General features: G+C 45.8%; 1 protein-coding gene across 1 annotated transcript in view; it reads right to left on the bottom strand.

Moving 5' to 3' along the window:
* Positions 1-24333, bottom strand: part of LOC129695366 (uncharacterized) — a 67147-nt gene extending 42814 nt beyond the window's left edge. Inside the window, exons 1-3 of the mRNA XM_055632253.1 lie at positions 23770-24333; positions 12412-12774; positions 10428-10790 (exon numbers count right to left, since the gene is read on the bottom strand). Coding sequence (XP_055488228.1) covers positions 10428-10790; positions 12412-12774; positions 23770-24109 — 1066 coding nt within the window. The 5' untranslated portion in view covers positions 24110-24333. The remainder of the gene's footprint in view (positions 1-10427; positions 10791-12411; positions 12775-23769) is intronic.
* Positions 24334-25296: the final 963 nt, after the last annotated feature.

Below are 25296 nucleotides of genomic sequence, written 5' to 3'. Positions count from 1 at the left end.
TCATGGCGTCCACATCTACAACCAGAGCTCACTGTTCTGCTATAAATTGCTCTAATCGTTAATGTAGACGACCCTACCTGTCTTTCTACAGGTTCCCCAATAACAAAGAAAGGTGAGGATATATTATTATTTTCTGTCTAGGTTTGTCGGTATATTAGAAAGTTATTAGATTTTTAAAAAATAGATCTATATTTACCATAATGATAAAGTCATCAATATTTGTACTTCTGTACATTTTTGTTTTTGTTCTTGTAAGGCAGGAGTCTCCAAAATATGACCCGCGGGACATCTGACCCATCACCAGATTTTTCAAGCTCAGATTTGAGTCGGGAGTGCAGCTGCCTGGGGCTGCTCTTAGTGTTGTTACTGGTTAGGTCCCTTGAATTGTCAGAGCTGAGACATCACAGGGCCACAGTGAAGAAGGTTGCAATGGTGGGGTGGAGATAGATCTATTCCATTCATCCTTGGGGTGTCCACAGGACAGCTCTTTGAACACCTCCTTGTATGGTGACCTACGAACAGCCAGCAGACCTCTGTCTCTCATCCCATAACACATCACATCACTTTCCACGAAAACCACCAACCTGACAATTCCCCAAACCCATATTGCCTGTTCCACCAGGGGCGGTGCACGATTGGCAGCCTCGACAACAGTCTTGTCTGCTTTTCGATCCGTTTTTAAAATTTTGAGTGTGTTTTAAAAGTTTGTATAAATGTTCTCCGGTTTGTTTTATGTGGGGGGAGGGGGAGGGGGTCGGGGGAAACTTTTTTTTTCAGTCTCTTACCTTGCCGGAGATGCGATGTTTTCCGGGTCGTATCTCCGGTCGCTCTGCGGCCTAACATCAGTGGAGCTGGAGGCCTCCTCGAACTCACTTCAAAGCAGATCGCTTGCCTGGGATCATTCCAATCGTGGCCTGCGGACTTTACCATCGAGCTCGCAGTCTCGAGAGAGGCCGGGTTGGGAGCTCCAAAGACGTAGAGGTTCGACCAGCCCCAACTCGGGGGTCCGATCTGACATCCCCCACCGACACAGGAGCTGATGATGCGGAGGCCCAAATGCCGCCGGCTACGGGTGTCAAGATCATCCCGTCCGCGGAGGGGTCGAGACCCCCGACCGCGGGAAAACAAAGGGCAGAGATGGAATTTTTTTCGCTTTCCATCACAGTGACTGGTTCCACGCTTGCGGACCGCCGGGGAGGAGGTCGGTGATGGGGGGGGGGGGGTTTGACGGGTGATCCAGGGGGGGCGTAGTTGGGGGTTGGTCAGGGAGGGGGGTGATCGTGATGTGTGGGGTGGGGGTGGGGTATTGTCTGGGGGGGGGGGGCGGGGAGTGGGCGGGATGCCGCAGCGCCAGGACATTGCCGGGTTTGCGTCCTCATGTGTCCGCTGCCGGGATCCGCGGCCCCGCCCCACCTGGCACCCTGCGTGGGCGCTGCCGACCCACAGCACGTGACAGCGCGGCCGCACAGGTGGAGCGTGGGTGGAGGGTGGCTGTGGCCGGACAACGTTGACCCCGGGGGGAGAGTGGGGGCTGTCCCGAGGGATGCGCTCCTTCAGCCGCTTACACCTTGGTGCTCGGGTTTAGAGCAAAGATACTGGAGCATTTGGTTCAGAGCGCTCAGTCACCCTCCACAATTATTTGCAGCACAAAAATTGACCATTTCGGCAGTTTTTAACAGGTAAGAAAGTACGTGTTTCATGTGTTAGCAGTGTATACCGGAAGCTGCCATGTCCTCCAGACAGATTGAGCTGTTCCGTGCGTCACGCCCTTTGACCCAATGACCTTACGTGCAACCCCCTATAACCTTTAGTGCAAGGTAAATTCCAGTAATGTCCAATTAAATATAGTTCGAGAGTCTCTACGGAGGTTGATGGTAGGTCAAGACAGCTCCCTTGTTTGTGAAATTTCTACACACAATGTACATGGTTTCCTGATGGTCAGTACAGACTCGGTGGGCCGAAGGGCCTGTTTCTGCCAGGCATTATCAAGGAGATCATTGATAACCATGAGTCATCGACTTGCGTGTGTCGGAGGGAAGCGGAGATCGTTGGCGAGGAGAAGATTGCGAGCTCCACACCGACAGCGCAGGAGGCTGGCACCCGACCACGAGGTCCCCTGGCCTGAGAGGCGGCCGTCTCCCAACCTCCCTCCTTCCCGCCGAGGCCAATTGTCTCCATCACCTGCTCCGATGCTTCCCCGTGGTCCGGCGTGGCCGCTCCCTGCCGCCACTCGGCCCGTCGCTCCCCGCTGCGCCCTCGCATCGCAAATGGTCACGGGTACAAAATGGCACCGGCGTCTTCGCGCCCAGAACCTTCCCCGCGCCAGAGAGGGTGAGGATTATGGAGAGGAGATGAGTGGTATTATAATGGGAGGAGATGGGTGGTATTATGATGACACTATGGTATTGGTGGCATGATGGGAGGGTATGGGTTTGGTTTGTGAGGGGAGGGGACATGAGGGTTTGTGAGGGAAGAGAGCTCCTGTGAGCTATAGGGAGAGGTTAATGATATTCCTTGGAGCACAGGAGGATGAGGGATGATCTTATAGAGGTGTACAAAATCATGAGAGGTATAGATCAGGTAGACACACAGAATCTCTTGCCCAGAGTAGGGGAATCGAGGACCAGAGGACGTGGGTTTAAGGTAAAGGGGAAAAGATTTAATAGGAATCTGAGGGGTAACTTTTTCACACAAAGTTTGGCACGAGCTGCCAGAGGAGGTAGTTGAGGCAGGGACTGTCCTAACATTTAAGAAACAGTTAGACAGGCAGATGGATAGGATAGGTTTGGGGGCATATGGTCCAAACGCAGGTAGGTGAAACTAGTGTAGCTGGGACATGTTGGCTGGTGTGTAGGCAAGTTGGGCCGAAGGGCCTGTTTCCACGCTCTCAGAGTGGATTTGTGAGGAGTTAGGAGGGTTTGTGGGGGGAGGCGATGGGGGGAAGGATTTGGGAAGGGATGTGTGAGTTTGTGATGGGACAGCGTGGGTGTCTTAGTAAGGGAACGGGACGAGATGGGAGGGTTTGTGAGGAGAGTGGCAGGGATGGGATGTGTCTGTGAGGGGAGGGGACGGTATATGTTTGTGAGGGGAGGGGACGGGAGGGTTTGTGAATAGAGAAGACTGGATGGGTAAGTTTGTGAGAGGGGGGGAGGGTTTGTGAAGGGAGTGCGGGTGGTTGCTGGGGATGGAGAGAAAGCGCACCATGGTTGCTGCTGCAGCTGTGGGTGGTTGGTGGAGACCTAGAGGGAGAGGAGAGATCCTGAGGGAGAATGAGTGCTCCTGATGGAGGAAACGGAACCTGAGGAAGATGGAGAGGTCTTGAGTCAGAGATCCTGAGGGAGAGGGAGAGATGCAGAGAGATAAGGAGAGATCCAGAGGGATAGGGAGAAATCTGGAGGAAACATAGCCTGCTAGCCTGACCATGTGGTGTGATCCATGGAAGTTTTGTGAATCCACCCACCGCCTCCCCTTCATCTTCGTGGACTAAGTGCAGGTAAGTAGGGTCAGTACTGGAGGGCATTGGATGGTCAGAATGGACGTAATGGGCCGAGTGCCTGTTCATGTGCTCTGTGTGATCCATGTCTATGAATTATTCAACAATTTCTATTGGCAGCTTGATATTTGTACAATCTTCTCCACTCCAGTCTAAGCCCTTTCCTGAATTTCTAGAGAGAAACATCAATCAGTGGCTGAACCTTGCACCTCTGCTCACAGTGCTCCCTTTTTTAATGTCCCCACCCTGGTCTTCTCCCCTTCCTCAACTTTACTGCCATTTGATTTACAGTCTACTGTGTTGCTCTTGTTATTTGTCATGGAGTCATTTTGTTTTTCTGTCCTGGTACAAAAGGGCTGCCTTTTCATCTGATTCTCTTGGTAAATCGTATTCTATAAAATCATCCTGTAAAAGTCTGCAAAAGCTGGGGTTGGAATGGGAAAAGGTGAAGGTACAAAGTTTTATTGAGCAGCGTGGGGGTAATTGTTCACAGTTCCATCAGTACTTGTTCACACATTACTACCGTGGATCAGATCCACCCTCGTTCTGATAGATCTTTTCCTTACACCCTTAGTGTGTCCACAGGACAGCTCTTTAAACACCTCCTCGTATAGTGACCTACGAACAGCCAGCAGACCTCTGTCTCCCATCCCATAACACATCCCATCACTTTCCATGAAAACCACCAACCTGACAACTCCCCAAACCCATATTGCCTGTTCCACCAGGGGCGGTGCACGATTGGCAGCCTCGCCAACAGTCTTGTCTGCTTTTCCGGCCTTTTTCAAATATTTGTGTGTTTTAAAAGATTGTATAAATGTTCTCCGGTTTGTTTTATGTGGGGGGAGGGGGAGGGGGTCGGGAGAAACTTTTTTGTTTCAGTTTCTTACCTTGCCGGAGATGCGATGTTTTCCGGGTCGTATCTCCGGTCGCTCTGCGGCCTAACATCAGTGGAGCTGGAGGCCTCCTCGGACTCACTTTGGAGCCCCTCTGTGGGGCGTGGACTTAAGATCAAAGCAGATCCCTTGCCTGGGATCATTCCAATCGTGGCCTGCGGACTTTACCATCGAGCTCGCAGTCTCGAGAGAGGCCGGGTTGGGAGCTCCAAAGACGCAGAGGTTCGACCAGCCCCAACTCGGGGGTCCGATCTGACACCCCCCACCGACACAGGAGCTGATGATGCGGTGGCCCAAATGCCGCCGGCTACGGGAGTCAAGATCGTCCCGTCAGCGGAGGGCTCGAGGCCCCCGACCGCGGGAAAACAAAGGGAAGAGATGGAATTTTTTTCGCTTTCCATCACAGTGAGGAATGTGGAGGAGTCACTGTGGTGGATGTTTATGTTAAAATGTATTTTGTGTGTTCCGTTGCTTTTTATTTATATGACTGACTTGGCAAATTAAAAATCCTCGTATGTTGCAAAACATACTTGGCTAATAAAGTATCATTGTGATTGTGATCTCCTCTTCTTGAGATGATTTCAAGATGGGTGATTTCCACTCTAGGAGATCTGGGATGTCCTCCTTTTAGAGGAAACGTGGTTGCCTCACACACTCCACACACCCTACAGTTGTGGATGATGCCCTCACCTGTGTCTCCTCCATTCGTACAGCCCCCCCCACCACCACCCCACCCTTCCCCCAGGCAGAACAGGTTTAGGGTTCCCCTGGACCTTATCTTTTACCCCACCAGCCTCCACATCCACGAGAACATTCTATGATATTTCCACCAATTTCAACACGATGCCCACCCCAGGTCTTATCTTTATGTCGCCTCCCATTTCTGCCTTGACAAGAGACCACTTTGCCCCTGCACCCAGGTGCACTCATCCCCTTCACACTCACGTCTCCCTTTCCACTGCCACTTTCCCGTCACCGCAAAATGCACTGGACGTAATGGCCCCAAATTCACATCTTCTGCAATGTTTTCTGAAGGTTGGCAAGTGTCAAATGCAACAAATGATGTTTGAGAGAAATAAACAAACTACACACCAGTTAGCCTCACACAATTAGCATTTATTTTGCTGGAATCTATACATGTGATAACAGCACATTTTGAAAGTTTCAAAGGATTAGATAAAATCAATTTGTATTTTTCTGAACATAGAACAGTACAGCACAGGAACAGGCCCTTCAGCCCATCATGTCCCTACCAAATTTGATGGCTGGTAAACTAACCTCTTCTGCCTACATGTGATCCACATCCCTCCTTCCCTGCATATCCATGTGTCTATCTAATTGCCTCTTAGATGCCCTATTGTATCTGATTCCACTAAACCTGTCAGGGCATTCCAGGCCCCATCACCCCATGTCAAAAAAAACCTGCCCCTCGTATCAAAACTATACCCTCTAGCCTTAGTAATTTCTACCTGGGGAAAAGGTTTTGACTGTCTACCTAATCTCTGCCTCATAGTTTTTTTATACTTCTATCAGATTTTCCCTCAATCTCCGACTCTCCAGAGAAAACAATCCAAGTATGTCCAGCCTCTCCTCATAGCTCATACTTTCTAATCATGGTAAACCTTTTCTGCACCCTCTCCAAAGAGCTTTCCCACACTTCCTGTACTGGGGAAATCAGAACTGCAAGCATTTTTATTTATTCAATGGTTGACAGCTGTGCTGGGAGTTTTTTTCCAAGAATGTAATTGGTAGGAAAATGTGAGTGGGTGCAGTGTATCTGCATGTTCAGAAGATCTTTAATCAAATACCACAGGTAGGTTTGCAAAAATTAGGTAGGTATGCAAAATAGCACTGATATTGGGGGAATGAAATCTAATAGGAACCAGTGGGCCGTAGAATGAGGGTGATGGTGTTAAGATACGTGGAAGACAGTTAAGAAAAGGATTGCAGTCACATACCAATCAAATAATAACTTGCCGTTTCATTTTCCCCTAACATTGGGTACGTACACGTGAAACACGAGACTTGCGTGCAGGTATTGTAAGCAGTTGTAAAGACAAATGGAATGCTGGTTTTTATTGCACAAGAAACATTACGGGGTACATTCCCCCCCATCATACTAATTCAGCTGATTTTTTCCCCACTCCCTTAACCATCTATATGTCTGTGCCGGCCCATCGTGTCCTCATCACTTGCTAACCCACCTATCTTTGCATCGTCAGACAGCGTCTCTGCAGTACTTTTGGTGCTTTCATCCATTGTTTGCTTTGGAGACTGTTCCTTTTATCTACTTGCAGAAGCTCCTTTCATCTGTTTTATATTTACCAATTTTCTCCATCAACCCTGTCCTCATAATTTTTTAAGATGTTTACTTCAGTCTTACAATCTCCCAATCCTCTTTTAAATAAACTTCACAACATTACTGTAGGCATTTTTTCTATCATTTTGAAACTACTTTAACCAACTGCATCACACCATTGTAAATGCCTTAATTAAAGTTTAGCACACGGGCTTCAGACACAAGTGAACTGGGTTCCAGATTCTTCAATGTAGTCATTACTCTTTACCAGGAGATCTCATCTCATGTTACAAGACGTGCCCAATCCTTCAACCCAACCACCAGTCCAATTTGGGTAAAGCCCATATTCCGGCTGTTCCAGTAATGGAAATTCTCCCTTGCAGAATTCACAAATCACCAGTGAAAAATATGAGATGAAGAATAAAATGTTCACTCTTGGAATTAGTGCCAAAAAAATATGATGTTGTTTCAGCTTACACGTAACACTCCATAATGCAGGGGACACCTGTGATCCGCAAGGAAAAGGGAATGTTTCTCCAGAGTGCAGAGGATACTCAACAGGTCAGGCGGCATCTGTGCAGAAAGAAAGAGTTCATGCTTCTGATTGAATAGCTGAGAAAATAAAAAAGATTGTTGGCGCAGAAAGAGTGAGATAATGAGAGAGGGACAGTGAAAAAGGAATGACATAGGGTAAGGCCTGGTTTCCATAGTAATAAATGATTGACAAAGCTATCTGGGCATTTAGAAAGAGAGCATGTAGAAACTGCAAAAGCAAGCCAGAGCTACAGGAGATGGCCACAGATCAGGCCGTGCCCGTAGAGAGAGGAAAACAAGTTCATAATGCAGATGGATTATCTACAACACAGCTGACCAGCTTTGACACAGACAGAGAAAGTGAGCTCACCGATATTGTTGATTGCACAGTCTAGCCTGGAAAGCTACACCATGCACTGTTCCGAGTAAATGGTTGAATGGAATGGAAGAGCAGATGATGGAGTCGCAAAGGGAATGGTCCCCTCAGGATGCTGAAAGTGTAGGCAGGTGGAAGATGTGTCTGTTGGTGTACCAGCACTGATGATAACAGAAGCTATAAAGGTTGATCCACTGAATGCAGAGACTAGTGGGTGGGAAATGAGGATCAGGGAAAAGCTATTCTTGCTCTGCCTTGGGGAAAGAATTAGCAAAGAAGTTGATGAAACGATTCAAAGCTGCTAAGGCCACTGTCAGATAATGTAGAGATTAAGCCATGGATTAGGATGCAGGAAGACAGCTAAGAGCCATGTGAAATTTGAGTTCTATGTGGATGCAGGAATCAGCAGCAATGCAGTAGCAAAAGTATCGGATACACGACTGAGGGAGGGGCCACTGAGTCAGACTGATGTGAGGACGGCTGCATGTACCCCACAGACACACGGTCATAGCTGCGGGAATGTAGCATTGTTTATCTCTGAAGTTACACTGCCTGATTCACAACAAAAGAACCTGACACTGTCACTGGAGGTGCAGCATCCCTCCTGTTGACACTGGCAATGGAACTGAGATGGAGACGTTCACCTCTCTTCAACCAGCAGAATGTGAGGCCAATTATAAGAAAATAGACGGCATAAATGGCAGCCCGAATGGCGAACGCTTCATCACTTCGTCCATCCTCGAAAAGGCGAATCTCACGTGTGTCCATCTGGTGTTCATTCACAGCCACACACGTGTATTTCCCTGGCAGCCTGGGGTGAAGCAGCTCTCCTACAGTCAGTAGTTTCTCTGGATCATGTGTGACTATCATCTCACTAATGTTCACGGGCAGTGCACTGTTCCCTGGGCCGATCCATGTGATGTTTGCAGGGGGCTTCCCTTCAGCCCTGCACACGAGGGTGCGTTCTCCAGCTCCATTGTCGCTCACAACGAACAGCTCCAGGATGGTGGCTGGGACTAGGAGAATGAAGAAATGTATTAAATTCATTGAATTAATCACTGTTGGTGTGTGCAGATAGAGTCCATCTGAATGGGGATTGGAAGGACACATCTAGGAGACTGCAGTGAAATATTTGCAGATATGACGGTGCCTTTGAGAAGCACATGGATCTACAGGGATATGGAGGGATATGGATCATGTGTCGGCAGATGATATTAGTTTAACTTACAGAACCATTATATTCTGCACAGATATTGCGGGCCAAACGGACTGGTCCTGTGCTGTACATTTCTATGTAATATTCAATGAGAGAACATACAGGATCCCGGAGTCGATGTGAATGAAAGAGACGGATGATACCCCCAGGGCCGACTGTGGATCTTTGTAACACGGACCATGTCACAGACACAGTGACTGTAGGTTCCGCTGGTGAATGTGGTTCTGAATCTCTGATCCTGCCACAGGGAGCTCCATGTATCTTGGCTGGAATCAGCACTGTTTTCAAACCACTAGGGGCAGTGCTGAGCAAGGGAAGCCCAGGGCAAGGAATGGAACCTACAATGCATTGGGCCGATCTCCAGTCCCTGTGTCTGTGACATGGTCTGTGTTACAAAGATCCACAATATCTGTGCAGAACATAATGGTTCTAATAATAATAATACATTTTATTTTTGGGCGCCTTTGAAAATGCAAGAGTATCATGAGGAAGGCAGATGAACGTAGAACTGTCGAAAGATACTACAAATATTAATCTAATACAGATATAGGCAGAGAAATGGCAGATGGAGTTTGATCCAAACATACGTGAAGTGTTGTCTTTGGGAGGTTGAATGCAAGTGGAAAATATACAAGGGCAAGACCCTTAATACCACTGATGTACAGAAAAATATTGGGATCCAATTCCATAACTCCCTGAAAATGGCAACACATTAAAAACGTCTACAGTTTTCTTGCTTTCATTGGTCAAGGTACTGAATACAAGATGTGTAGGAAGGAACTGCAGATGCTGGTTAAAACCGAAGATGGACACAAAAAGCTGGAGTAACTCAGCGGGACAGGCAGCATCTCTGGAGAGAAAGGATGTGTCATGTTTCAGGTCAAGAAGAAGATACTTGACCCGAAACATCATCCATTCCTTCTCTCCAGAGATGCTACCTGTCCCGGTGAGTTACTCCAGCTTTTAGTGTCTATTTACTGAATACAAGAGTCAGGAAGTCATGTTGTAGCTCTATACAACTTTAGTTAAGACACTGGGATTATTGCATTCAGTTTTATGTGCAGTTTTCACCCATTACAGGAAGGATGAGGAGACTTTGGAAAGGGTTCAGAAGAGGTTTAGCAGAATGCTGCCTGGATTAGAGGGTAATAGTTATAAGAAAAGGTCGGACATACTTGAACTGTTTCTCTGGACTGTTGAAAGTTTATAAAAATATGAAAGACATGGATAGGAGAGAGAGTCAGAACCTTTTGCCTACGGCGGAAATGTCTACGAATAGACGTCATTGTGACAAGGGCACATGGGAAAAGATGAAAGGAGATATGTGGGGAAAGTTATTGTTTACACAGAGGGTGGTGGGTGCCAGGAAAATACTGTTAGGGGAGGTGGAGGCAGCTACGATAGTGGAGTTTTAGAGACTTTTTGAAATGCAGGTAATGGAAGAAATGTATCACCTGCAGGTAGACGAGATTAACGTAGCATCATGTTCGGTACAGACATTGCGGGCCAAAGGGCCTGTTCCTGTGCTGGTCTACACTGTCAGTGGGAGCTCATTCCTCCTAAGGTTGTTCAATATGATATTATCGTTTACAGCATAACATACGTTTCCTTACCCACAACCTGCAGTTTCATCTCATCTTGAGTCACAGTCGTCAATGTTGAATTCCTGACATAAACGTGACAGGAGTAATCACTGGTGTCATTCAGTTTGAGTCCCTTCACTCTGATGGAGGCGTCTCCCTGCTCCAGATTTCCCACCAGCTCATATCGATTTTCTATATTGACATTTTCAGGAATGTGATTTGCTGCTGGGCGGGGAGAAGTGTCACGAAAGACAACAGACCATTTTGGTGGATTCCCCTTCATCCAGCTGATGGTGATGGAGCTGGGATTCCTGTTCGAGGGACTGAAGGAGCAGGGCAGTGTGGCAGTCGCACCCTTCCTCCCAATCACCATGGATGCTCTGTCATTATCACCTTGCAGAGAGAAGAGTTTTAAAGTGAATATGATTTAGTAATTGAATACAATAACCACACAGTCTTTATCAATAGTTCATCCATACATGTGACTTGGATTCTCCATCCCATTCCACTCTGATCCACCTGTTCCTGACCTGCACTATTCTAATAAGGGCCAATCTCAAGTAAAGACATCTCAGCTTCAGTCTGGACAAGATGGAACCTTGACCTTGAAGACCAGGAACCGGAGAGGAGGATGGAGCGTGACTAAAGGCGCGGTTAACTGAATTAGGTGGGAAGGGGGGGGGGGGTCTTAGGGCAATAACTTGACATAGCTTGCCACAAGACTCCCGTCAACACCAACATTGGAGATGAGACAGTGGCGTTCACCTCTGATCAAACATGAGAAAGTGAAGCCAATCGTAAGAGTGCAGTCCACATAAGTGGCAGCTCAAATATCAAACCCACACATGGGCTGTAGTGTTGCTTATTGAAAATGCAAGAGTATCATGAGGAAGACAGATGAACATAGAACTGTCGAAAGATACTACAAATTTTAATCTAATACAGATATAGGCAGAGAAATGGCAGATGGAATTTGATCCGAACATGTGTGAAGTGTTGACTTTGGGATATTGAATGCAAGTGGAAAATATACAAGGGCAAGACCCTTAATACCACTGATGTACAGAAAAATATTGGGATCCAATTCCATAACTCCCTGAAAATGGCAACACGTTAAAAACGTGTACAGTATTCTTGCTTTCATTGGTCAAGGTACTGAATACAAGATGTGTAGGAAGGAACTGCAGATGCTGGTTAAAACCGAAGATGGACACAAAAAGCTGGAGTAACTCGGCGGGACAGGCAGCATCTCTGGAGAGAAAGGATGGGTCACGTTTCAGGTCGAGAAGATGATACTCGACCCAAAACATCATCCATTCCTTCTCTCCAGAGATGCTACATGTCCCGGTGAGTTACTCCAGCTTTTAGTGTCTATCTACTGAATACAAGAGTCAGGAAGTCATGTTGTAGCTCTATACAACTTTAGTTAAGACACTGGGATTATTGCATTCAGTTTTATGTGCAGTTTTCACCCATTACAGGAAGGATGAGGAGACTTTGGAAAGGGTTCAGAAGAGGTTTAGCAGATTGCTGCCTGGATTAGCGGGCATTAGTTATAAGAAAAGGTCGGACATACTTGAACTGTTTCTCTGGACTGTTGAAAGTTTATAAAAATATGAAAGACATGGATAGGAGAGAGAGTCAGAACCTTTTGCCTCTGGCGGAAATGTCAACGAATAGACAGCATTGTGACAAGGACAGATGGGAAAAGATGAAAGGAGATATGTGGGGGAAGTTATTGTTTACACAGAGGGTGGTGGGTGCCAGGAAAATACTGTTAGGGGTGGTGGAGGCAGCTACGATAGTGGAGTTTTAGAGACTTTTTGAAATGCAGGTAATGGAAGAAATGTATCACCTGCAGGTAGACGAGATTAACGTAGCATCATGTCCGGTACAGACATTGCGGGCCAAAGGGCCTGTTCCTGTGCTGGTCTACACTGTCAGTGGGAGCTCATTCCTCCTAAGGTTGTTCAATATGATATTATCGTTTACAGCATAACATACGTTTCCTTACCCACAACCTGCAGTTTCATCTCATCCTGAGTCACAGTCGTCAACGTTGAATTCCTGACATAAACGTGACAGGAGTAATCACTGGCGTCATTCAGTTTGAGTCCCTTCACTCTGATGGAGGCGTCTCCCTGCTCCAGATTTCCCACCAGCTCAAATCGATTTCCTTTATTTACATTTTCAGGAATGTGATTTGCTGCTGGGCGGGGAGAAGTGTCACGAAAGACAACAGACCATTTTGGTGGATTCCTCTTCATCCAGCTGATGGTGATGGAGCTGGGATTCCTGTTCGAGGGACTGAAGGAGCAGGGCAGTGTGGCAGTCGCACCCTTCCTCCCAATCACCATGGATGCTCTGTCATTATCAACTTGCAGAGAGAAGAGTTTTAAAGTGTGAATATGATTTAGTAATTGAATACAATAACCACACAGTCTTTATCAATAGTTCATCCATACTTGTGACTTGGATTCTCCATCCCATTCCACTCTGATCCACCTGTTCCTGACCTGCACTATTCTAATAAGGGCCAATCTCAAGTAAAGACATCTCAGCTTCAGTCTGGACAAGATGGAACCTTGACCTTGAAGACCAGGATCCGGAGAGGAGGATGGAGGGTGACTAAAGGCGCGGTTAACTGAATTAGGTGGGTGGGGGGGGCGGGTCTTAGGTTCTGCACCCTAAGCACTTCTCATTACCTCTGACATCTGCACTAATCAGGAATCTACTTATCTCTGCCTTAAATATATCCACTGACTTTGCCTCCACAGCCATCTGTGGCAATGAATTCCATAGATTCACCACCCTCCTACCAAAAAAAATCATCCTCATCTCCTTCCTAAAAGAACGTCCTTTAATTCTGAGGCTAAAACCTCTCGTCTTCGACTCTCCCACTAGTGGAAGCATCCTCTCCACATCCAAACCTTTCACTATTCTGTCTGTTTCAATGAGGTCCTCCCTCATTCTTCTAAACTGCAGCAAACATAGGCCCAGTGCCGTCAAATATTCATCTGATGTTATCCTACTCATTCCTGGGATCATTCTTGTGAACCTCCTCTGGACCCTCTCCAGAGCCAGCACATCCTTCCTCAGATATGGTGCCTAAAATTGCTCACAATATTCCAAATGTGGCCTGACCAGCGCCTGAAAGATTCTCAGCATTACATCCCTACTTTTGCATATAAACCCTCTCGAAATAAATGCTAGCATTGCGTTTGCTTTCTTTACAACTGATTCAACTTGCAGATTAACTTTTTGTGAATCCTGCACCAGCATTCTCAAGTCACCTTGCACCTCCGATTTCTGGATTCTCTCCCCATGTAGAAAGTAACCAACGCCTTTAATCCTATTACCAAAATACATGACTCCACACTTTTCCACACCTTTCCATCTGCCACTTCTCTGCCCACTCTCCCAACCTATCCAAGTTCTTCTGCAGAGACCCTGCTTTCTCTGCACTACCTGCTCATCCACCTATTTTTGTATAATCCGCAAACTTGGCCACAAAGCCTTCAATCCCCTCATCCAAATCATTAATATACAATGTGAAGAGCAGCGGCCCCAGCACCGAGCCCTGCGGAACTCTGCTAGTAACTGGCAGCCAACCAGAAAATGCCTGGTTAACCGAATCAGGCGGGGTGGAGGACAACTGGAATAGTGACCAATCTTTGACGTCCTTACGAATCAAGCATCTCAATCACCGCTTTAAAAATACCCAATGACTTGGCCTCCACCACCATCTGTGTCAATGAATTCCACAGATTCACCGCCCTCTGGCTAAAGAAATTCTTCCCCATCTCCATTCTCCAATTCCATAGTATCCTGGTGTATATAAATAATCTGAATCTACTTTATTCCCTTTAAATCCTGCCTCAGTGGTCAGCCTCTCATGCACTGACAACCCTGTAAATAGTTTGTTGGTCTCATTACATGCTGTGAAGGAAGCAGCTCAGGTTGTTTTGCTGGTTATAGGAGCAACTTAGTTTAAAAGGATGGGGGGGAATCTCGTTGAAACTTACCGGATAGTGAAAGGCGTGGAGAGAGTGTATGTGGAGAGGATGTTTCTACTAGTGAGAGAGTCTAGGAAAACAAGGTGCAGCCTCAGAGATAAAGGACGTACCTTTAGAATGGAGATGAGAAGAAATGTATTTTTAACTTCCGCTCCCTAATCTCATCTGCGGGAGGAGTCCCCCCCCCCACCGCACACCACCCCTGGGGCAGAAGGGCTGAATAGGGCTGTGCAGGGTGAGGGTCAACATTCCAGGACAACTGGAATGGAGGCGGCGGCTGCAATGGGGCCTCTGTGGCCACTGCATCGAGGACTGTAAAATGGTGCAAAATGGCAACTGTTGCCCAGACTCAGTGGGTTCTTCTGTACATGATGTACTAACCGGGGGGATTGTGCCTATTTATGTACGGTGATATTCTTACTGATCTGTATGCAAAAAAATATTTCACTGTACTTGCTACATGTGATAATAAAGAAACCATTGAACCGAAAATAGACACAAAATGCTGGAGTAATTCAGCGGGCTGGCAGCATCTCTGGATAGAATGAATCGGTGACTTTTCGGGTCGTGATTCTTCTTCAGGAGAACTGAGTCAGTATCGCAGATGCTGTAGAACTCGCCAGTTCTGATACAAACAGCAAGCAAGTCACCAGAAATTGTTCTATTCACGGTTGACCCATTGAACCATTGAGTCAACATTGAATGCAACAATTTCTGGTAACTTTCTCGCTGTTTGTATCAGAAGTTCTGCAGCAGGTTATCCATCTGCAATACTGACTCAGTTCTCCTCTCTCCACTGACACTGCCTGATCTGCAGCGTGTTTCTTGCAGCTGACGTGCATTTTGCAGCTCTGTTTCTATCTTTGTTTGTGTTCTCTGTCTCCAGTTTCCTTCCTTAATTTATCAACCAGATAATTTCATCAACAGCAAACCTAGACTCACCCTTTCAGAAATATTTCCTATTTCCAATCCACCCCTCTATACAACCTCTGCAACTTCAGCTAACTTATTTTAAGTTGCAATAATTGTTCAGAGAATAACTGATTAATATTCCATTTTGCTTATCTTCAGTAGAACTGGTTAGTTCTGATAAAAGAGAGAAAAAGTATCATCCAAAATTCTTGAATTCAATGGAGTCTGCAATGATGCAGAGAGCCCTGTTCTTCAAATTGCATTAGACGGGTTATAAGGAAGTCACAAAAAATAGTCAGAGGGGGAATTGCATGGATGATTAAGATTACAAGCACCAGAAAGCTCAGGATTAACCATGTAGAATGAATAAAAGGTTTTCCCTCGTTCCCCCGCCCATCAACTGCATTTATTCCTTGGGAAAGCAGCCAACATAATGAAGGATCACTCACACCCGAGTTACTCTCTCTTCTCCCCTCCCCCATTACCGGAACCAGAGGCTGACAACAATGTCACTGGAGGTCCCATGATTCTCCCATCAACACCAGCAATGGAGATTAGACATGATGTTTATCTATGTTTAACCACTAGAAAGTGAAGCCAATCACAAGAAAGTAGACTCAACAAATGGCAGCTGAAATGATCAACCTGTCTATTCACTCCCGCACACACACGTATCTCCAGATACATTATCACCATCGCTCCAAGATGGTGGCTGAAGCCTAGAGATGGATAAAAGTCACTGTTATTCATTGGTGCAGGGGGAGAACCAGGAAAGGGTGAAGATTTGAAAGAGACCCAGCGGGAGAATGGAGTGAAATGCTCAAAGAGGAAACAGATCAAAGCTCATTCTTCTCACAGTTGTTCAATGTGATTTTATCATTTACTCCTCAACACTGACTGTTTCCTTACCCAAAACCTGTAGTCTCGTCTCATCCTGAGTCACCTGATAATTTTTCTTCTTAGAGGATTCAAAGATCCAAACATGACAGAAATAGTTGTTGGTGTCATTCAACATGAGTCCCCTCACTCTAATGGAGGCGTCTCCCTTGTCTAGGTTTCCCACCAGCTCATATCGACCTCCTCTATTTACATTGTCAGTGCCGGGACCACTTGTGGCGTAGGAGCGGGTATGATTAGAGACAATGGACTCTTCCCATGGAGTCCCCATCATCCAGAGGATAGTGATCACCCTGCTATTTGCACTCGAGTGTTTGAAGTTGCAGTTCAGTGTGGCACCACCTCCTCTCTTCCCGATCACCATAGATGTACCTCTACTACATTTTCTACTGCATGTTCTACTGCATGGTCATTTTCCATCGAATTATAAGAAGATTGCAGATGGAATATGAAGAGGTGGAGAAGGTGTGTGAGATTAACAGAGACAAGCACCGAGTGATAATACCTACACAGAAATGAGAGATAAGATAGTTAAACAGAACAATGCTCAAGGATGCCAAGGAACATGTGGAAAACTCCTTCTGAGACACAGTTAACTAAAACAAATGTGACACATTGAGGCAATGGTTAGTGAAGTGCGAGACGCTGGGCTCAATGATGAAAGTATGAAGTACAAGATTACGATAGCTACATTGCCATTGAAAAAATCAGGAGAGAAACAAATGTTTGTCAGGTTGATGATCAGAACTGGGAAAAGTTACAATAAAACAAATGTCTTTTATGTTGCAGAGAAGTGGGAATGTGGAGGAATCTATGATCGGTTGGGGACAGGATTGCCCTGGTGATCGGCTGTTGTGGTCACTTGATTGGTAAGTGAATGAGAGTAAATATTGAGGGCAGCCAATATAACAGTATCACACGGCTTGATCTCCTCTTGTTGCTACTGCCAGGTAGAAGGTTCAGGAAATGTGAACCTTTACCTCCAGGTTCAAGAAGACAATCTTGCCATTTAACAGGTTGTTTTGATTTCACTGAAGATCTCCCTCCCGAACTGTGATTCAGCAATCCCGTTATTTGTCCATAACAGATCAGTGCTGAAGTTTGGTTGTGTTTAGGTTCATTGTGGCATCATCAGGCTCTTGCACCAAACTATTATGGACTTTGTATAAGGTTGCTTTAAATACTTCAAATGTTAATCAAATGCTATTACCATGTATAACTGATATTGTATTATTGTTTGTTGTAAATGTATTATTATGTTGCATCAATGTGCCTACAAAGTTGCAGCAATGAAAAATTGTGTTGTTCTAATCCCAGTGCATATGACTATTAAACACACCTGACTGGAATAATTTGGGGGATTGTGTGGAAAGAATAGGGGGACTGGGACTGATGTCAATGGACAGAGGGCTCTGGGGAATAGATGGATTTCACAAATACTTGTGGAAAGTTTATTTCCTCCTGCTTATGATTCAAAAACCACATGTCAGGGAAAAAGAAGTCAGACATTCAGGACTGAGGTCAAGAAATTCCCTACAATAATGTTTGTGAACCTACTGAATTTTCCATCCCAGATTTTACTTCGGAGTCACGTGAGTGACTTCGTGAAGAAGCCCGCTCAGGGCGCAGGCGCGGCATTACGCCCAGCAGTGCAACAGCGGCGGCAGCTGGAGTCAGGCACTCCAGCTGCACTTTAAAACGGACCGTCAGGTAAGTGGACGGTGCGTTGGGAAACCGGAGAGAGTTGGCGTTAGAATTTTTTTGCAGAGCAAAATGTCCCAACGCAGAAAACTTTCTCAGAAAACTGCCCGGGCTCTAACTCCACCGGAGGAGCCTATTCCAGTGGGACAGCAACCGGCGGTAGTACCGCTCGAGGAGCGGTTTACAATTCCCGAGACCGAGCCGGTCCCAGTCACGCCAGAGCCTACACGGCGGGCTGGGAAAGCAACCCGGAAAACCAATCGGCCGGTCGACTCCAACTCGTCGGAGGGGGAAATGTCCTCCCCAAAACGGAGGAGAGACAACCGCCTGAGTTGCATACAGCAGCTCTTGGAGGGGATGGTCTACCGAGAACAGCAGCGCTCTCGGGCAGACAGGACAGGTGCCTCCTCCATAGTGTCGAGTCCGGCACTTCCCTTTGCAACCTCAGACCTAGAACTGGAGGCTAGCATTGGTGACCAGGGCAGGGCTGGTCTGGAAAAGGGGCAGGTGGAAGGAATCGGGAGTGTGCAGGGTGTGCAGGAAGAACAGCTGCTGGGTGTTGTGGATCGTTTTGTCGCTACCCCACGGGTTGGAGCACCTTTGGAGCCGAGGATGGCGGCTAGTATAAATCACCTGTCGAACAAACCTCTTCAGGAGAAGGTGCTCGCCCAAGTGCTGGAGGAGCACACAGCACCAGACAACTGCGAGGCTCTTAAGGTTAAGAGTCTCAACAGTCAAATCTGGTTCCTACCAGCATACAGAGAATAAGGGTGCCTTACTAACAGGGGGAAGGTTACACTTGTTTAAAGAAGCATGGGCATTGATCACTAATGATAAATATATACTCAATAGCATTGGAGGGTATAAAATTGAATTTATTTCAAAAATACCGCCAGTTCAACACCGGCCCGAAAGGGTATTTTTTCTCTTCAAAAAAGAACAACAGGAGGGACAAGCTGAACTGGTGAGACTCATAAACAAAGGGGTCATAGAAAAAACTAAACATGAGCCCTTGGAATTTGTTTCCAACATATTTACAAAAACTAAAAAAGATGGTGGATGTCGCATCATCATTGACTTAACATCCTTGAATGATTTTGTTAAGTATATACATTTCAAAATGGAAACATTTGTGACTGCTAGACAACTGATTTCCGAAGGATACTATATGGCAAGCATTGATCTCAAAGATGCTTACTCTCTGGTACCTATACATAAGGATTATAGCAGGTACCTTAAATTTATCTGGATGGGGGAGCTGTGGCAGTATAAAGCACTGCCTAATGGGCTTACTTCAGCCCCAAGACTATTCACTAAAATATTAAAACCAGCCATGGCAACGTTAAGGAAACTTAATCATATAGTCATGGCATATTTGGACGACATCCTCATAGTTGTGAAAACTATGGAATTGGCTGTAGCAGCAGTATCAGCTACTAAACAGCTCCTAGAAGCTCTAGGGTTCGTTTTACATCCAGATAAATCCAAGTTAAATCCATCCACGATAATGGACTACCTGGGTTTCACAATTAACTCAGTCCAAATGACTATTACCCTGCCAAGGGAAAAGATGATTGCATTAGTACAATCATGCAATAACTTAAAGATTAACAAAACACCAGCTATTCGACAAGTGGCAGCAGTAATTGGCAAAATGGTAGCAGCATTTCCAGCTATCCAATTTGGACCTTTGCACTATCAAAATTTGCAAAGAGCAAAGGTAAAGGCACTAAAACAACATAAAGGTCATTATGACCGAGTCATGCGTTTACCCCCTGAAGCAATATCAGAGCTACAGTGGTGGATACAAAACATTTGGCATCATTGTAGTCCTATTGTTATTACTAATGCTACTTTAGTACTCCAAACAGATGCCAGTGCTAAAGGCTGGGGAGCAACTAACTCCATATCCAGCACAGGTGGTAGATGGACTAACTTAGAATCATCATTACTATCTACACTGGGCATTAATTATTTGGAAATGTTGGGCGCCTTTTATGGTTTGAAAGCATATGTATCCAATATGCATCACTTGCATGTTAGATTACAAATAGACAATACTACGGTGGTGGCTTACATTAACCATATGGGCGGCATAAAATCTTTATCATGCGACAAATTGGTCAATACGATTTGGCAATGGTGTGTCGAAAGACATATTTGGCTTTCAGCTACCTATCTACCAGGTAAGCTAAATACAGTGGCGGACACCAGGTCACGCAAATTCAATGACAACATCGAATGGATGTTAAATCCTAAAGCATTTGCTAAAATTGTAAAGCAATATGGGAAGCCAGATATCGATTTATTTGCATCAAGACTGAATCACCAATTAACTACGTATGTCGCGTGGGAACCAGATCCAGAGGCAGCAGCGGTAGATGCATTCACGCTGGATTGGGGAAAGTTCTTTTTCTATGCCTTTCCTCCCTTCTGCCTCATCAGTCGGGTACTTCGCAAAATCCAGATGGATTCAGCATCTGGAATTTTGGTGGTGCCCGACTGGTCTACACAGCCATGGTTCCCAGTACTCCATGACATGGTGGTGGAATCACCAACATCAAGAAATGGGAGAGGTACTGCCAAGAAACGGGGACTGCTTACGAAACAGCCACATTAGCCAATGTTCTCGAGTTCCTGGCCTACTTACATCATCATGAGGATATGAGCTACAGTGCCATCAACATGGCACGTAGTGCCCTCTCCAACTACCTCAAACCTGCAGGACATCAGCCCATGGGGTCCCATCCGCTGGTGGTCAAACTGATGAGGGGCATATATAACATTAAGCCCCCCAAGCCTAGATATACTCAAATTTGGGACATCAGTATTGTGCTCACATACCTTCGGGACAGACCACCAGCAAGATCCCTCAGCCTTGAGCAATTGACATTAAAAACGCTCATGCTTATGGCTCTAGTATCTGCACAGAGGGTCCAGTCATTGCATAAACTTCGACTGGACAGCATGGAAACAACGTCAGACCAGGTAACCTTCACTATACAAGGTCTGATAAAACAAAGCAGGCCAGGAACATCCAACACGCTAGTGGTATTCCGGGCCTACCCACCAGAGCCACGATTGTGTGTGGTGACCCACATAAAAATTTATATTGACACAACCCATAATATCCGAGGAAGTGAAAGAGTCTTATGGGTCAGCCACAAAAAACCACATGGCAGGGTAACGAGCCAGACCATTTCAAGATGGTTAAAACAGGTATTGGAAGCTGCTGGGATAGACATTAATGTATATAAATCTCATTCCACCAGGGCAGCATCCACATCATCGGCAGCAAGAATGAATGTGCCTATTGACCTTATCCTAAACAAAGCAGGATGGTCGAGGAAATCCACATTCCGGACGTTCTATGACAAGCCGTTGGTGAAGCCTGATTTATTTGCAGCAAGAATATTAGAAACTGCAAATATTTAATTTAAAGCCCGGGGGAGCTATTTGTTTTTTTGTTATTGTTAATAAATACCGTTTTGTTTTGAAAACAGATTCATTGGTTGATTACAATAACACTTCCTTCCTCAAGAGCTTTCGGCAGTGAGTGAGTAAAACTGTTACACGGTTTGAAATCACAGAGCTTTGAAATCTTCACGAAGTCACTCACGTGACTCCGAAGTAAAATAGTAAGATTAAACGAGAACTTACCAGTTTGAAGTTTGATCTGTATTTTATGAGGAGTTACAATGAGGGATTACGTGCCCTCCGCTCCCACCCTCATTACATGGATCAAACTGATAATTGATGTCTCTTTATTCTTCACTATGTTACTTCAAATACGTGTGTCTGTCTGTGATTCCACACCGCTGCTTGGAAGCATGCCACGCCTGCGCCCTGAGCGGGCTTCTTCACGTAATCCCTCATCGTAACTCCTCATAAAATACAGATCAAACTTCAAACTGGTAAGTTCTAGTTTAATCTTACTAGTTTAGTTTATTGTCACCTGTACCAAGGTACAGTGAAAAGCTTTTATTGCATGCTAACCAGTCAACGAAAAGACTATACATGATTACAATCAACAATCCACATTATGCAGAAGCTGTGGGTAAAACGTAGTTGAGTAAGTTCAAACCAAAGGTCCACAGTTTGTCTGGGTCTCATGGAGATCACTGTCTGGGGGATCTCTCAGTCAATGAACAAGGTCCAGAATTAGCCATGATTTTATGGATGAGAGTTGGTTCGAGCATCTGTGTTCTGACTCCTTCTCCCATTTCACGTAATAGTCTAAGCATTGTTTTAAAAACCAGGGACTACCCCTTCCTGTTCACTAACACTGCCTGAACAAATGCTGTCTCTCCAATCTGCCAGGGTCAATTTTGATTCTCTGTTACACCATTCTACACTTAATGCTGCCTCGAAAAAGCAACCACATTATCAAGGACAACTAATACCCTGACATTCTCACACCCAGAAGATACAAAAGCTTGAAAGTAGGTACCACCAGATGGAAGAACAACTTCTTACCTTTTGTTAGATTCTTGAATGGACCTCACAAATGCTAGGGTTGAATTACGCGATCTTCCAATCTACCACGTTAAACGCTTGCACTACTCTTTAGTAGCACTTTCACTGTAGCTGTCATACTACATTCTTCACTTTGCTTATTTTCTCTTTTACAGTGCCTGATGCACACATCTAAGGTATGATTCTTCCAACCTCATCTATTGCATTCTGTGTCCCCAATATCATGAATACTTGTGTTCAGTCTGCCAATGCCTGCTGGAGCTCCTGGTTCCGACGCTTTTTAACTCCTCTTTCTGTTCCCACACTGACCTGACTGTCGCTGGCCTTGTGTATTATCAGTGTGAGAACACACGCAAACAGGAAGAACAGCACCTCATGGTCAGCTTGTGTAACTTATAACCCAACCGTATGAACACTGAACTCTCAAAGTTCAAGTAATACCTCCCTTCCCGCCCCCCACCAGCCCACTGTGCACACATTGCTCCCATTATCCCTTTCACACTGCTGCTTTCATCTCCCGTATTCATCTCCCATCCTCGAATCCCATAGTTCCTTCTATCACGTCTTTCACCTGCCCATCTCCCCTGGCCCATTCCATCCATTTGCCTCCACCTTTACATTTTGTTTCCTTGTCTGACACCTTTTACCACTTTTCACCACTCGCCATTATCACTGTCTCCACCCATCTGATAAGCACCTCCCCCGTGCCCCCCCCCCCCTCCCCCACCTCCATCCACCTTTCATTGGGCAAGCTTTGCCCCGTTCCCATCTTTCTCCCTACTACTACATCAGTTTGAAGGGAACCGACCCGGATAATTGCCTGTCCATTTCCTCCACCAATGCTGCTTGACCCACTGTGTCTTCAGCACTTTGTGTTTTGCTCATGGTTCCAGCATCTGCAGTTTCTAGTGCCTCAATGGGATGATTTGTCTGGCTGGCACTCAGAAAAATATCACTGTATCTCAGTGCAACAGACAATAATAAACTAATACCAATATCTGAAACTTAACTGGAGGAGATATAATATTTGACTATAACAGCAGGCCAGATGTGGCAATGACATCACCCCCATTCCACAGTGACTGGACATCATGGTCAAGGCAGAAATGAAGAGTTTGAGTGAAGATGGTTATCAAAACTACAGCAGGATCGTGATCAGCGGGGCAAGTGGGTTGAGGGTTGGTTAATAGAGTTAAATTCAGTTTAGTGCAACGTGATGAATTTTAGGCAGTCAAACCAGGGCATGATCTCCCAGTGATGTAGCCAACAAGTCAGCAGCTTGAACAATTGCCAGCCATGCCAGTAACATCAGAATCACAGGAAGCAGGAAGGAAGACAAATTGTTTGTTTGCAGCACAATCATTCCTCACCTGATGCTGTGATTCGCCCATGTGGGCAGTCAAACTTTGCCCCTGCTTGCCCCGTGAGCTCAACACGACAGTAGAGGGTCTTGTTTGTATCCGTCGTTCCCAGCTGATTAATGATTATGGAAGCATCGTTCTTCCGAGGGTCCCCCATTGGTCTGTAGCGAGCTCCTACATTAGCCACGATCTCATTTTTATACTTGCCGCTCGATAGATAATTTTTGTATTTGAAAAGGGTCTTCTTGGGCTCCTTCTCGTTCCAGATGATGTTGATGTTGCCTTTGTATTCACGGTGAGGGTGAGCGAACTTGCAGTACAGAACCACGAGCTTCCCCTTCCTTCCCATCACCTCGTCCGATGTCTCTATGGACCAACCATTGATACTGCAGCCTGTGAAGACACAGAGATGTAACGTTAAGACTGAACTGAGGGCCACAGTCACTGTCGGAGGCTGCGCCTACCCTGGGTCCCTGCCCTTGTGGAAGACAGTTGAACTGTGATGCTGCTGTGCTGTTTGTCACCGTCACTATGTGGTGAGCTGTGAGAAATGGGGAGGTGGGACTGTGACACTAACAGTGGTTCCCTTCCTCCGGGCTGTGTCGGCTCTTCACTGGAGCCACATCTCTCACAGCTCTAAGCTGCTATCCGGGAGAAACCTTGCATTTACATCACTTCCCTCACAGACAGGGGGTGGTCCACAGAGCTTCACAGGTTTGAAGTGTTGGCGGTGAAATAGCGTTGGGAATGCCACAGGCAAGCAGTGCACAGAAAGATCCCACCAAGGAAGTACCTGATCGCAAGTGACTGGTTTCCACAGCTGGCACAGTGGAGCAGCTAGTCAATCTGCTGAATCACAACTCTATGAACCAGAGTTTACTCCTGACCTTCGGTACTGTGTGTGGTTTGCATATTTTATGTATGATTGCATGGGCTTTCTCCTTCGTATGCCGTTTCCAACATCCCAAAGACATGCATTTTTATTTAATTGACCATTGTATGTTGCCGCTCGTGTATATGTGGGTCGTTTGAACTGGGAATCGAGGGAAATATGTGGAGAATAATATTGGGTTAGGGTAGGAAGACTAGAGGTTGCTTAATTTTGTGCCTCTACTTAAGAAGGGCTGCAAAGAAACACCTTGGAAATGTGCCTAACATCGTCACTGGTGTAGATTCTGAGGAATTAGACAAACACCCACTTGGAAAGATAAGGGTTGATTAGGGACAGTCACATCGTTTTGTGCATGGGAGATCATGTCTCATGAATGTGATTGAGTTTTTTGAAGCGGTAATCAAGGTTGATGAGGGCTGGGTCGTAGATATAATCTATTTGGTCTTCAGAAACGCCTTTGACAAGGTTCCGCATAGTAGGTTAGATTGCACGAGATCTAAACAGATCAGGTTAACATGATCCACCAGTAGCCAGTTAGACCTGTAGCTAGTGGTGTGTCTCAGGGATTGTTGATAGGCCATTTGTTATGTGTCATCTATATCAATTTGAATGATTAATAAGTTTGCTAATGACTTAAAAATTGG

Source organism: Leucoraja erinacea, chromosome 3 (genome assembly GCF_028641065.1).
Source record: "Leucoraja erinacea ecotype New England chromosome 3, Leri_hhj_1, whole genome shotgun sequence".
Classification (NCBI taxonomy): Eukaryota; Metazoa; Chordata; class Chondrichthyes; order Rajiformes; family Rajidae; genus Leucoraja; species Leucoraja erinaceus.
The sequence above is the reverse complement of the archived record's forward strand: the minus strand, read 5'-3'. Positions and strand labels throughout refer to the sequence as shown.